This window comes from Candoia aspera, chromosome 8, assembly GCF_035149785.1.
Source record: "Candoia aspera isolate rCanAsp1 chromosome 8, rCanAsp1.hap2, whole genome shotgun sequence".
Lineage (NCBI taxonomy): Eukaryota > Metazoa > Chordata > Lepidosauria > Squamata > Boidae > Candoia > Candoia aspera.
Window position 1 is genome coordinate 17,085,281 of NC_086160.1, and position 15,690 is coordinate 17,100,970.

The window sequence follows — 15,690 nt, forward strand, 5'->3', positions numbered from 1 at the left end:
AAGATGCCTAACATCTTAACAGCTGGGAATCGATGATGGTGATATTTAATGGGTTTACTGACTTTACTATAGTTGTATTTGTTTGATGATGCTATGCTGAAATATATGCATTTACCTGTATACACTGCTACACTCCACAAGGACTTCTACATATATAGAGTGTGTGTGTCTTTGTGGAGTGCAGCAATATAAAAGTAAATCAATCTTGTGCAAGGTATCACAAACAAGAAAGCAGAAATAACTGATTTAAGCCGTTCGATAAGATGAACGCTGGATAAGGAGTCTTGTTTCAGCAAGTGTATGATCAACACCTATTAGTTAAGTACAATTTCCCAACATGTGCCTAGCATACTGAGAAGGAAGCCAGGAGTACTTCCAACTGCACTAAACTTTCAGTCCAGTTCTACTTAGCTTTCAGTTCCGCTCAGAGTACAGCTCAATCTCCTTTACAGCTTTCAAAAGTCTGGGATTATTATACTTATAAGATCAGACCCTCAGAAAATATTTCCACTCGTATTTATAGAGTCTAAAGTACTCCTGTGTAGTTAGTTTCCCTATAATAGCAAACTCAGGTGGTTGAGTCCTAATATAACTGGAAAAAGTGGGATCATTACAAAATAGGAAAAAAGATAGAAATAGCCTCAGATGAACCTAGACCAAAGATATGCACTACATTTTTTTTAATGGGGATGAAACCAAGACACAGTTTAACAAGGATTAGCCCTACTTAGTTTAAAAAAAAAAGCCTCATCCCCCACACACAAAAGGAGGGAGGGGGAAGCAAATTGGCTTGTTGGAGCCTTTAGAGATCACCGTATCCTGGAAAAAAGTATAGCTTGCTGACTCCCTTAGAAGGCAGAAAATCTGCAGTTGACAATACAGAACTCAGAAATCAGAAAACAGTTTGCAAATTCTTCATTATATTTGCACCATAAAAAATTGTAAAGATGAAGGACAGCTGCAGGGGTGGGTGGGCAGCGAACTCTGAAAAATTGTAATGCCTCTGAAAACAGTGTTCAAACACAGAGACAAGCGAGAGTCTTAAAAATATTAAATGAGATGAAAAGAGTTACAGTATTGTAATTGTACAGTTTACATTTCTTTCAAAGCTCCATAAAATAAAGCATATTTTTAAATCATATCCACCCAAGCTGTTAATCAGGCTTATGAAGAGAGTATCTAAAGAATAAACCAAGGAACTTCAGGAGAAGTTCTGGAAGTAATCATGTCATCCTTAACTATAAGTGACTCTGCAAGGTCAAGCAACTTCATTCGAAGTATCTTAAGCTTTTAGGGCATGTGTTATTCTCTCATCTTGACCTCCCTTTTTCTAGTAGGCAAAAAAGGCTGACCTTTTGCTCCCAAGAACACAATTAACTGTGGAGAAGAGATTATACCATAATAAAAGATTCATAATGAACCATGATGGCCTGATAATTAGCCACTAATAAGTCCCGTGCTGAGAATAAGAACATAGGAACTATGATAAGTGCTTTGCAAAATACTAAAATATGAGCAAGAGCTCAGGAACTGGTGCTGCATTACCATATCATTATTTTTTTGTTATCATTTTTGTTTTATCCCCAGACTCAGTGAACAACTACTGCTTTTAAGGACTATAAGCAATTTCATGCTGTAAGAACTGAGGCTCAATACCTTCAAGTTTTGAATACATGTTGCAACTCATGTGTCACTGATGAAGTATTAAAAGCTTCTACAATATAGAAAACCTAATACATCTCAATCACTTAAAAAGTCCTATTTTTTATTTTAAAAAGGATATGTATATAGTGATGTTTAAAAGCCAACTGGTCTTAAAATGTAATGCTGAAGTTATTTACTTCTAAACCTGAGTTTATCAACATCTATTGAACATTCCATCTTTCTAAGTTCAATCTATGTATTGGACACTAATAATTTATGGTATATTCCACAATCTTCAAATGAGTATGTCCTGGCTGATTAGATTGAACTTCATAATTTTCTACTTTCTATTACACAGTTTATTGAATTCCAGTATTATCCATCCAGTGATGTGTAAGACCTGCATTTACATTGCTCAAAGCACTGGCAGTAAAGTATTACTAACCTATTTCCTGCACTAAACTTATATGAAAGAGAATCTGAGGTGATATGGAATAGATAAGAGTCCATGTGAAAATTCAAAGCAGGAGGTGATTATTCCTAACATTTCAAAGGAGAAAAGATCCCAGTGCTTTCAGAGCAAGCTATCATGATAGCCAGGAAAGACAGAGGACAACAGCCTTGGGCAGTAAGATGTATGTATAATGAATGAACCCAGACTTGCATAATCAAACAAGAAAAGACAGTGAAAAATATTTCAGTCAAGAATGTTAACAAATAATAAGAAAAGGAAAATAAGATCTATTTTTAATCAGAAATGAGAAACTCCAAGTAAGATAGAAATAATGGATTAGATAAGATAGAGACAAATGAGGCTAAAGGAAAAGGAAAGATTGTACTGCACCAGTTTACAAACAGAATTACAGAATGATACAATCATTTATAGAGTGCATCTATATTCAGTAATCAACTTTACTAGAAAATAAAATAAACTACCTATCAAAGAGGAAAGTATCAGGCTTAGAAGAAATATCCACAGAAGTTTTAAAGCTTTAGGAGAAGAAGCAGTTAAAGCACTTACAATTCTAACATCAACAATTATGGAACATGTGGCCTAGAGATAGGAAGGTTGGTGGACATGCCGATTCTGAAGAAGAGAGATGCAAAACAATATGCAGATTACTGAAGAATTACACGGATTCCTCACATAAGAAACATTTTGTTGAGGACCTTACAAAGAATAGAACTGAACATGGAGAAAGATATGCCACATGAACAGTCAGTCAGTCTTCAGAATAAGTACACAGATGTGCACACAAACTTGCAGGCACAACCATGAACCTTCAAAAAATGTTCTAGCTACTGTGGTCACTCCTCTAAACATCCACATATCCACGTGCTTCCACTGTCATAGAGAATAAAAGAGCAGCAGCCAAGAGCATGTGAGTTCAGAAAGCCAAGCTGAATGGCAGAGCTGCGTAGCATCCTTCAGAAATATATTATAATTATGCTTTGTTGTTAGTTTTCCAGGCTCTTGCAAACACCTGCCTATCTCCCATCTCTCTTGCTTTCTTAGATTAATGCAGTCTGGATGCATTCAATGAAACAGAGGGGGGTAAGGGGAAAAAGGGGGGAAAAAGGAGGAAAGTCAAACTGTGTACTCTTTGAAACATTTAACCAAGATCTACTTCAGAAATAATCTGTACTCGAGAGAGGGAGAGAAGGGGAATGAATGTGAGTGAGGGAAACGGGAGTTCTCGAGATCTTATCACAGCCACTCCATACATTGTCCTCTCATAAGTTGTTCTAGTCCCACCTACTTTTTCCTATTGCAGCCATCAATAGAACAAGCTACAGAATTTCACTGAATGGATTAAAGGTAAAGGTAAAGTACAAGTAAACTGTACTTGATTTACATGAATTCCAAATCATCAATTTTATAATTGCTTCACTTTCACTAAGTATTTATAGCTGTAGGTACAGCAATAAAATATTTTGATTTCTTATATGGTAGGAAGGCTACATAATTTTCAGACCAATATTTTATTCATTCAGTGAATGTATAATTTACAAAACAAGAAATCTTATTTAAAATCACTCTATACAGTAGCCAATACTCCACAGTGAAAACCAATCAAGAGAGATCATTAGTACATTCCTGTTTCTCACACCAGCAATTCCCCAGTTCTAAAAAAGGGTATCTAGAAAGTTATTGATGTTTAGAGAAAGTACATTTTATTAGTACACGTGCATGAAAAAGCTATACTAACATGACTAAAAGATGTTGGAACGCTACTTAGAAGAATGATCTCTACCTAACAGCTTTTAAAATAGGATATATCCAAGGACGGTGACAACTGTTAGCAGACACTGCCTATACAAGTCACCACTCCAGTGCCACATCCTGTATTGACCTCAGCCATTCCAAGGCTCGAGATATAATCTGAAATAAATTGGGAAGTTTGAACAAAGGTCAACTTCCTATATGCACCATAGCACGCCAACAAAAGTCTGGTATGCATGTACAACTGCCTGAGCCAGTCTGCAGCTGGGTACTCAGCTCAGGAAGTGGCCCAATCTACCTTGCACTGGTTCTGGAGCACTGCATCCTAACCTATCCCCAGTTCTTAGGCATTAACTGAAAAATCTGAAGCCCTCCCTTTATCTGGCATGTGGAAAACATAAATAAACAACTGTAAGTTTTTAACCAGAACAAGAAGAAATATACAGGGAGCCAGAACATTATATTGTATATAGAAGAAATCGAACAAAAATCAGTTCAGGGACTTTTGAGCTACACAATTTTAAAATGCCCACAATCTTTTTGTTTTTTAACAAAATGGAACTTAACGTACTGGAAAGCTAAAATACTATTGAGGAAACACAATAACACAGAGGTTTCCAAAGTATGCTCCTTTACATTTTGATTCTATTAGAGAGATGTGCATATGTTTTACATTTTGAGACAATGTAATGAAATCTATAGCAAAAATAAGAAATATCTATGGCAAATTAAAACAGAGGCTGAAGATTGGAGATGACAGGGTAGAGAACAGGAGAATTATACTTGTTTTTCCATAAAACAAAATACTGTCCTTAAGCCAATCAAGTATATAAGCTATTACAAATTCTAAGGATAGATGATGGGAGACAGTGAAGTGAAGTAATGGTCAAATTAAGATAGTTTCTTAAGTTGTCTCCACATTCATACCCAGGATGCTGTGAAAAGAGCACCCTGTTTATCTGATTACAAAGCTCACTCAGATGTGAGGGCAGATTAGTAAATCACTGAATCCAATATTCCTACACACCAAGCTTTTTTTTTTTAAAGAAAAAAAAATCCGTTCAATCGGAGGCAATGGCAAACCACTTCTCAAAAACCTTGCCAAGAAAAGTGCAGGGACTTGTCCAGGCAGTCTCTGAGAATCGGACACACCAAGCTAGGAAGCACTAAATGATCATACTTAAACATCCTATTTTTTTACTTTTCAGGGGCACACGGTGCTGCCTTTCCATATAGCACATTAAGCTTTTCACAACCATTGAGTTAACAACCACTCCAAATTGTCCCATTTTGTTTTCAGTTTGTGCTGAATAACAGCACACCCTTACTCCTTAAATAGCAAGCAGTATTAACTCCATTTTATGAATCCATAATGTTATTTTATTACTTATTTTTCATGCCTTATGGTAAAACATAAATAGATTGCATCTAGAGTAAGGCTGCATAAGCTTTAATGAACTCAGTATGACCTACTTCTCGGTAAACATGGTTAGGATTGTACAGGATCTTAATCATATTAACTCAAGTGCAACTTGGTCTAAGTTATCAACAGTGCCTTGTACTTTCCAAACTATGAGCCTAGAATAAATAAATAAAGCCCCACCCCATTCTTTTTTTCTTAAGGAACGTTCACAAGAATGCTTCCTAGGAGGAACAAGTCTTGCAAACCTCAGCAAAGAATTCAAATTGCAAAAACATTTAACATTTATGTTCAGCTCCAAAGCTAATATCAAGCCTTATAAATCATATGATGACTGGGAATATACTGAGCTTCTTCATAAGACCTCATTCCAGCTGGACCTTACAGCAGGAAAATTTCAAATCTTACTGTCCTGGGGGAAAAGATTAAATTAAATAGAAAGGGGGCTTCAAATAATACAGCTGTTCAGAACAATACTGCTGCATTTTAATAGCTTAAAAATAGGACAGTCCTGTACTGCATTAGGATATCTATTTCTTTATTGGGATATGGATATGGTGGGGTCTGGCACCCACCCCCCAAATTCTTGGGAAAAGCCAACCTTGTAATGGTGACACCAGCCACCTTATCTAGAGAAATTCTGGTTTGGTCACTGGTTTCATCATGAGAAGGCAAGTTGTGATCCTTCTTCCTTCAGGAGCCTGACCACAAAAAAAAAGCATATGTTCAAGGCTAGTCCCTTTTCCCAGAATGAGCATCACTAATTCATTAAAAAGTTAAAATCTTTAATAAATAGAGCAAATTGGAAAGAAAAAGGAAAACAAGAAGAAAAAGGAGGACATTATCTCAGACAGCTGTTCCATCAGTCCAGGATTCCACCCTACTGCCCCAAACACACAGTCACAAGAACCCAGGTCACTGTCCATAAAATAAAGCAAAATCCATACCACATCCAGATTTAGTCTTCCTAAACTGTGACCAAATTTCCTAATCTCCAACCAGGTATCTGAAGATTGAGGCACTTTTTTTTAAAACAAGGCTTTCAGCCTACTATGAAGGAAATCTCCAAAGGGGGAAAGACAAAAGAGGATCTTCTTCTTTTTAAAATGCCTCCTCAGAGGGGAACCCTCCCATTCTTGACTGGTTCTTTAGAGTCTGACTTTCCCAGGTTTCAGGTGTCTCTGTCCAGTGCTGGATTGAAAGCTTTGGCTTTCCTTCAACTCTTTCAGCATTTGAATGTAATGGAATGAACTTCACTCCATGCATTACAACCTCCCAATCAGAAAATATGACTGATTTACCAGCAGCAAACAGATCTTCCCTTCCTGTTATACCTTATGCAAGTAACCCTACAAAGCTATAATGCTTGAAAACAACCTAAAATTGGGCACCCAACTTGGCATCCAGGGATGCAATTGTGCCCAATACTTCTGTCAGTACTCACCAATTCCAAGTTTTTCCCAAAAGTTTTCATTAAAAATGTTTAACGTAAAAAGCAAAAAGCTGTTGTCATGCTATAGAGCAAAGTGACAGGCTTCAGCACATATTATTTCTAAAAATACCTCCGTAGTATTACAGCGGAAGAAATGGGAAGGAGGCATAGTGGTGTGGTCCGGTTTTTCCCTCTGCACACGTAAAATTGTATAAATTCCTTATATCTGTATACATAAAAGGTTACATATTGAACTTTATAAAATTATATATTGTATTTCCCCCCAAAAAAGTCTTACCACTTTTATTTCTGCATTTATATTTTGCACGTCATATCTGTATGACTTGATACAAAATAAGCAGAAATAATGTTTATCCTAACATATATTCCTTAATTAAAAAATGAAGACAGGAGGATAGCTAGATGTACATCAAGGATGATATCTTAATTGGAATGTTCTTGACAATTATTCAAAACTTTTGGTTTCATCCAAGCTATCAACAGGATGTATCATCAAAGCATCCCCAAGTATTGTATTATTTACACATACACACAAACACCCAGTCTGAGAAAGTATAAAGGATGGCAAGACCTCCTAAGTATCTTGAACCTCGGCATAGACCAGAATACATGGGAAGACACTACAATTAGCCAGCTGGCTTCAGAAGGTCCATTTGCTGTCATTTCTAGGGTTCCTGATATGCAAAAGGAATGTATATTTTTCTACTATAACTCTCTTAAACTATACTTAATCTTTGACATTTATCATGGTATAAGCCTATTGTCTTGGAATCATAGAACTTACTGGTTACGTGCCACAATAATATCTCAGCCACAAATGGCTTCAAGCTTCCTTATGATATAAAAAATAAATGGGCAGCCAGAGTTTGGAAATATGTGCATCCATTCAGAAAATAAAAAGGGTAAATAGGAAGAGGACAGTAAGAAAAAGTGTGGCAGATAGAATTCTAATAAATTGGTGCATAGTGGAATGCAACTTCCTTTGGCAATTCTGCTGAGCAATACAGGGGTGATACTAACTCTGTTAATCCAGTGTGATCTGCTGAAGGCAGCAAGCAATGGCCCTCACTAGCCTTCCTTAATGAATATGGTACACTTTTTAGAATTAGAGAATCACAGAGTTGGAAGGAGCCATTTAGCCAATCAAGTCCAACCCTTGCTCAATGCAAGAATCCAAATTAAAGCATCCTAAACTGATGGCTCACTCGTCTCCTCTTGAATATGTCCAATGAAAGGGAGCCCCTCACCTCTCTGTGTAATTGATTACAATGGAGAACTGTTAGGACTTCTTTTTTCTAACATTCCACTGGAATTTCCATTCTTGTAACTTAAATCCATTATTCAATGTCCTCCACTCCAGAACAAAGTTCTTGATTTTCTAATCTCTTCAGGTACAGTATATGAAAAGTGCTATCATATCCTTTCTTTGACTTTTTAAGATTTAATTTATTTTCCCCCAATAATCCTCATTACCCTTATCTGAAATATATTCCAATATCTATGAATCCTACTTAAAATGTGGTAGCCAGAACTGAACACATATTTGAGGTAGGATCTGAGCAAAGCAGAATAAAGTGGAATAATAATAGATTTTTTTCTGCAGCCGTATCACCCAGCTGGCTCATCAACTTTCAGTCAACTGATATTTCAAGTTTTTTTCTTCCACTATTACCAGTTATCTTTCATTCTGCTACAGTGACCCCATTTCATCAACCTAGCAAGATCTTATTGAATGTTATTTCTGTTTTCTTGGATATTAGCTATCCTGCCCATTTTTTCCCACACAATTTTTATTATCTGCAAATGTGATAAGCATTTCATTCACTTCTTTTATCTATCATTCATAAAATTATTGAAAAGTATAAGGCATAGGACTGGTAACTGAGGCATACCTATAGATAGGTCTCTCCAATTTGATGAGGTACCACTTATACTTACATTAGAGTATAATTTTGACCTGCAGTTGTATTTCTTATATTTCCACATTTCTTTAAATTGTTCAAAGTATAACTCTAATCCTGCAAAAGGATCAGTACTGAGGGAGGAAAAAAACATTTGTTTTACTATAGATGTTAAAATAGCATCAGAGCTAGAAAAATGTAATATTGCCACGTTCTACTCCTGTACATGCTCGCTGCACTTTACACACAACTGAGCTATGCAAAAATTTCTTACGGACTGAACAGCATGGCCCAAAGGCATGAAATATGAAACATTCCATACTTTCTCCTCCGTGTATATATATAACTTTGCCAAATGAAAAGAAACCTATTTCATGAGGTGGACTACAAAAGTTACAGCAATTTGCAATCTTTTATATTTGCAGGGCATATGTATGTTTACTGTACTTATAATACACCATCACAGTTACCTCTCCAGAATTTGCCAAAATGGTACAATTTATACTGACAGTAGAAGACAAGGACCAGGCCGTAACAGGAGACACTGGGAATCTGAATAGGTCTTTGCCCGTAGAACATTACAGCAGCACTGTGGTGCAGAGATCTAAGCAATCAAGGAAGAGGTCAAACAGAATCAGTGACAAAACCTTGCAGCTGCTAATCTGTGAGACTGCAATAAGGGAATTGTGCCACAGCACTAGTCCTGCAAAGCAGCCAGCTTCTCCGCTCCAGCAACAGTCTCCTGGCAGCGGCCACGTCATAAGGCTGTACCAGAGGGAGGACAGGAAAGCAGAATGACTGCACTGCAAGGCCAGAGCCAGGCCATTTAAGCTGATTGCTACAAGGATTTTGTAACTAAAAACACTGCCTTCTCTTCCTCCTCCTCAGTGCCTTTTACTTTTGCCCAGGTCACCCTGACTGTAAGCTTGAGGGCAAAGATGTCACTGTTATAAGGCATTTGGAGAACCTTTTTCAGCTGAAAGAACAGCAAAAAGTTTTTAAAGAAATAAGCTCCAAAATATACTCCAACAATTTATAAGCAACAGTTTAGAATATAAATGACTTTGTAAAGCTGTTCTAAGGACAAATTCCCCCAAAGACAAATGTTATATTTTATATCAATGGCAACTTTCAGAACAAGTATACTGCTTAGTGGCTTATCTCTATTCTCAGCCTACACTGAAACTCCAACATAGGGATTAGTAAATTCTGTACAGAATTCTTGGGGTTACACACGATAATGATGACGACGATAATCTTGTAATTCAAAATTTCCCTGCCCGTTAAAGCCCAGCATCATGATTCAGTATATAGTATTAGCAGTGGAAAATCATATATGAAACATGGTAGGTAAAGGTTTTCCTTGACGTAAAGTCCAGTCGAATCCGACTCTAGGGGGCGGTGCTCATCTCCGTTTCTAAGCCTTGGAGCCGGCATTGTCATAGACACTTCCGGGTCATGTGGCCAGCATGACGACTCGGAACACCGTTACCTTCCCGCCGAAGCGGTACCTATTGATCTACTCACATTGGCATGTTTTCGAACTGCTAGGTGAGCAGGAGCCGGGATTAACAACGGGAGCTCACCCCGCCGCGCGGTTTCGAACCGCCGACCTTCCGATCGACAGCTCAGCGGTTTAACCCGCAGCGCCACCGCGTCCCTCATGAAACATGGTATGTGTTATCTATTCTTAAGAAAATAGAAACAGGGTTTTAATTAGAAAACTATTGCTTAAGGCCTTCAAGGTATTTTTTTCCATGTCAACTTCAAGGAATCAAGATACACATTTGTCAGAGAAAAATAAAGAGAAAATGTATAAAATTAGTGTTGGACAGAACTGTACAAATGTACATGAATACACTACAAACCTTTATTTTTTTCTATTCACTTCCCTTATTGCTGGCAGAATTTTGGGCAACCTCTGCAATTCCTTTTGTCCAAACAGCCAGAAGATAGCCATGCTATAGAATAGTACAAGAGCATTTCTGTGGTATATTTGCATTCCATGGAGACTTAAGGGTAGTAGTGTCCACAGAAACATATAGTTGTGCTCTAAGACACAATAATCTAGCAGCAACAGGGTAATAAAAGGGTTGTTTTAGTATTTCAAATGCAGTAAATATAACTTTAAAAATACTCTGGTTTACAATAGACTTTGCAAATAATGTATATTTATCTCAATATAAGAAAAAGGAGCAAATACTCTGGCCTTTGTAAGAGCTATTCAGGATACTGAAGCATTTCCACCTTAGAAAATTGTACTACTACTAGAATGCAAAATATTTATAATCAGGGATTTTTTTCAGCTCAAAATACAGTGCATCCAAAATGATAAAGAGTCCACTTCAAATGTGAAAGAGCAGGATTTCAAACACCCAATTCTAACTTCTAAATATCTGATTGTACAGCCTAAACCAGAAAATTATTGCTAAAGAATGTCACCCAGAACTGTTGACACTCAATCTATTCTTCCCATTTTTCCCAAGCTGGATATCCAGGATCTGAATAGTTTCTGATATCAAGAAAAGGTGCTGTGACTAATAAATCAAACCTAGTTCAGAAAACTTGTTGTAGAAACTAGATCAGAGAATAGCTTTTCAGCCTTTTTAAATTGCAGTAGCACTCCCTCTGAAAACACATTTGCAATCAGTTAATTTCTTGTTACTGAATTTCAGATATTAAGTTTAGGAAGGTACACCAAATGCATTTACTCTTCACAAAGGCTGACATGGCTAGGGTGAAACGTATCTCAGTTACCTCAAGGTCAGACTACTATCATGAAAACTGTTCTGGCTTGCAAAGCGCTGCAACAAAAGTTCTGATGACTGGATCTCTGGCATGAGTGAGTCCTTTCCCAATTACCAATCTGTTTTTGAGTTCATCTAAAGCTCTGGTGATTATGTTAGAAACCCAAAATGACACCTGGAAGATTTATTTTTAATGTGTTTGTTTGCAATTCTGGTCAATGACCATAATAAAAATTCTACTCTATTCACCTGGAAGATCGGCCCTCCTGTTTCCTCGTTGCTTGCCTCTAAAATCAATGGGGAGAAGCTGGTGGGATTCAGGACAGTCCAGCTGGCCAATTGTATCCAAGTGAAATACTTTTGACTTTAAACTTCCTTCATATAATTTTGTTGCCTCATTAAGATATTTTCATTCCAGCAAGCATTCCATCAGACTATGTTATTATTCCTGGGTATTCTTGTTTCTTCTTTAAAAAAATATATGATTTTCCTGTTTTCATTATTAGCCTCCTAGTCCATTTCCTAAAACTAAAGTTATATAATACACATTCTCTTTCCCCACTACCTGGTGCAAATAACCTAATTTTGGACTATATTACCCACAATTTCTAGTCAATGATCGTGTTAGTTAGTGTTAGTTCTGATAAGAACTGAACTCTCAAATGAAGTATGAGACTGCATATCAATAATGTATTTTTGTTCCTATACTTTTAATAAATTAAATGATCTAGATAAAAATACATGTTCTTGCTATTAGTCACTATATATATACACAGCAAAACAGAAAACATTTTAGTGTAATCCCCCAAACTCATTTCCACAAATACTTTATACAGTGCACAAGCAAATGGGTTGCCTAATCAATATTTTACTGTGTTCCTAGATATTATTAAGGGCATGTTTAGATGCAAGCCATTATATTTTATTTGTGATGCCAACCAATGCTATTTCAGAAATTAAAGTATTAGAAATATGATTTAAACTAAAAATTTAAATTAGTCATCTTCCAGAATAATTTCAAGCAACCCACACTGAGTTATTACCACTATAATTATGCACTATTTCTTATACCTTTTAACATCCTGGAAGTGCTTCAGCTAAGGATCATGGGAAACAATACTAATAAAGCCACAAGAAATGAGTCCAAATTAAAAGAAAGGACAGATTAAGTTATACACATTATATTCCATATAATAAGGGCAATCATGTTGAACTAACCAAGCATGTCCTAATTACTAACTGTATATTAAAGGGAATACTTCATACCTTAGCAAAAAGGTAAAACTTGTTATTACATGAGTAGGTCAAGACTGTGATTAACAGAAGCATTAACTTCTTACATTTAGCTATAGCACTGCTGTTGATATACTGATTCCAAGCATTCCACTTCCTGACAAGTCATCATTATTTTGTTTTAATACTTTACATGTTGGTATTAGTCATAATTAATCTAAGTAGCTGAATTTCCTTGTTGGCCCAGACACTGTGCCCTAGTTAGTGTGAAGAAACAAAAACTGAAAAAAAAAGGAACTCAATCTGGTAGTAATGGATTTGAGGAAATAAAGGGGAACCTAATATTCCTTAGCCTACTCTAGACAATCAGATAAATCATACAGTCACTCTTAAGGCTTAGCACAGAGGGAACAATTAGAATGCAAGTGTACACAGGCATACACATTATATACTCTGAATCTTAAACAAAATGACACAAGTATTCTTTAAGTAGTTTCCTTCAAGGCAAATTCAACATGGACACATTCAACAATACAGAAGAGATTTACTATTGCCTTCTTCCAGATTTCCAGATTTTTAAAAAAAACTTTTCGCTCTAATCTACAACTCTGGGATTCGTAGTGGTCTCTACCCAAGTTCTAGCCTAGTCTGATGCTGCTTAGATTTTTCAATATCAGCCCAGGTCAGTTAGATCCTGCAACTTGCTACTTAAGTCTTCATGAGCTATATGAAATAATGCTTTGGATTCAATAGCAAAAAGGTAGTCTATGAAACATAGCACCTGTCTGCAATTCCTTAAATCAAACACCTTTTCCCAGGATTGCAAGATAGTTCATAGCAAAGAACTTTTTGTCTTCATGCCCAATATTTAATACATTAATTGAAGAGTACTCCAAAACAGAGTATCCAACTTGATCTGTTGGAGAAATATGTAAGTCCTATGCATAAGGAACAAACTATCTAGTATTTGTGCATCACAGTGCACTTGAAGTTATATAAACTGTAAGTTAATGTTGAATATGGAGTAAATACAATATTCAATATTTTGATCTAATCTGGTTTACCTGCTCTAAAACCACAAGAGGGAGTGGGACGGAGAGAGGAACAGACAGAGATTCAGCAAATCATAATTAGAGTATCTTATGTTTTATTTCAACAATTCAAAAGAAGAGATGAAGAAAAAAGCAAACATGAAGTTCTTAAGAATAAAACTGGAACGTAATATAATAAGTTAAAGTTCTTTATTCCCAAGGATACTCTTCAGAGTAATTAACCTGTTACAAACTTGGGCAAGATAAGAGTTTAAAACTATACGTTCAAGACCTGCCTTCCTTCAAACCTGGATCTACAATGCAAGCTTGCAACACAATTTCTTCATCTCAGTTCCTCATCTTCTACGGTAAAAAAGGAATCAAATATGCCTTACTTCCCATCAATAACAGAGGAAAAAATACTATACAAACTAGTGTTTAAATTTATTTTCCCTGTTCTCATGAAATAAATATCTATTCTTCAAAGGAACTCCACACACACACACACACACTGACATTCTCTCACACCTTTTATTAGATCTTACAAAACACCACAGACGCTGACATAGCGTAACAACTAGGGAGAAGATAAAGACGTCTCTCCTTCAAATGTCGCTTCGTGTAGGTTTTATTCTGTACCTTAAGACCAAACCACTAGTCAGGTCTCCACTTTAGCCTCTCCCACGTATCCGGTGCCGGAATAATGGCACCGGACTCGCTTAATGGAGGAGTTGTAAAGAGGCTGAAGCAAAAGGGAAATGGTTGGCAAACTCGGGGAAATCCGAAATGCAGCCTATAAGCCTTTGCAACGGAAGGCGACCGTGCATACTGCGGGACGGTGGTTCTCCACTGTGAACCTTCTTGTTTGGAAGTGAGAGGACGGTTCCCCAAGCCGGATTAAAGGAAGTCGCATTAAAGGTCGGGAAGGGAAGAGTGGGGCGAGCCCCAGAGAGGCTCCCGGCCCTCTGCCCCTGCCCGCCCCCTTGCCCTTTCCCCCCGGTCCTGCTTACACAGTGACATGGCCGGAGCCGCGCACCACCACCGGGTCTGGCGAGTGCTTCAGCAGCTGTTCCTCCAAGGCCCGTTCCTCGTCTTCCTCTTCCTCGTAAATCTCATCGAAGTCCGCCATGACCGAGGCCGGGCCACGATGACGCTCCCGAGCACCCGCGGGAAGAAGGAGAGACAGAGAGGCGGGGGAGTCGGCCAGCCCAGGCGCCCAAGCCGCCGCCGACACCCCAGCCGAAAGGGCCGCCGAAGTCTCCCCTCACAGCCGCCGGGAGGAAGCGCCCGTCGAGATCCCCCGGAAGGGGACGGACAGGAACAGCCACAATCACAACATCCGCTCGCCGGGGCCGCGGCAGCCACTGGCTGAGGAGCACCGGCCGTCAGGCCCCGCCCTCTTCCCCGCCTGCTCAAGGGAAGCCCCTGCACGCATGCGCCGGCTCGCGCCGGCTGGGCCAGTGGGGAAGGGGGCAGTCGCCGCTCTTTGCTCGGCCGGCGAGGGGGAAGGAAGAGAGCGACTCCACTTGTAAGGGTGGGCTGGGAGAGGGCTCGGCCTTGCCGGGCTCTGAGCGCGAGCCCCGAGTGGCTCTTTCGGACGGGCTTCTCGGTGCCTTCGTTTGGGAGGCAATCCTGGCAGTGGAGCCGAGCCCGGCCAGCTTTGCTCCAGCGTCGAGCTCAGCCCGGGTGACTTCGTGGACTTGACTGCAGTATTACAATTTGCCTTTACCTTCTTCTGGAGCAGTGCTTTTCAAGCTTGGCAACTTTAAGACGGGTAGACTTCAACGCCACGCTGGCTGGGGAATTCTGGGAATTGAAGTCCACACATCTTAAAAGTTGCTGTGCTTGAGAAACACTGGTTTAAGGAAAGAAACCAAGGTGTTTCCTGAAACGCTATAGGGAGGGTGGGAATGCAGGGATTACCGTGGGTCTACTTCCAATGCCTGTGAAGCAAATCTTGCTGCAGCTGAATTTTAATGCTAAGTGTTCTCTCCGTCCTACCTCTGGCTTTTATTTATTTATTGTTGCAATTACATT

General features: G+C 38.4%; 1 protein-coding gene across 2 annotated transcripts in view; it reads right to left on the minus strand.

Moving 5' to 3' along the window:
- The window catches only part of CHIC2 (cysteine rich hydrophobic domain 2), a 219,135-nt gene extending 204,181 nt beyond the window's left edge, over positions 1–14,954 (minus strand). For both annotated transcript variants that reach the window (XR_010068431.1, XM_063310570.1), the window contains exon 1: positions 14,664–14,954. Coding sequence is in view for 1 of the 2 variants with exons in the window: in XM_063310570.1 (XP_063166640.1) it covers positions 14,664–14,782 (119 nt within the window). In the remaining variant the exon portion in view is untranslated. The remainder of the gene's footprint in view (positions 1–14,663) is intronic.
- Between the last annotated feature and the right edge of the window lie 736 nt (positions 14,955–15,690).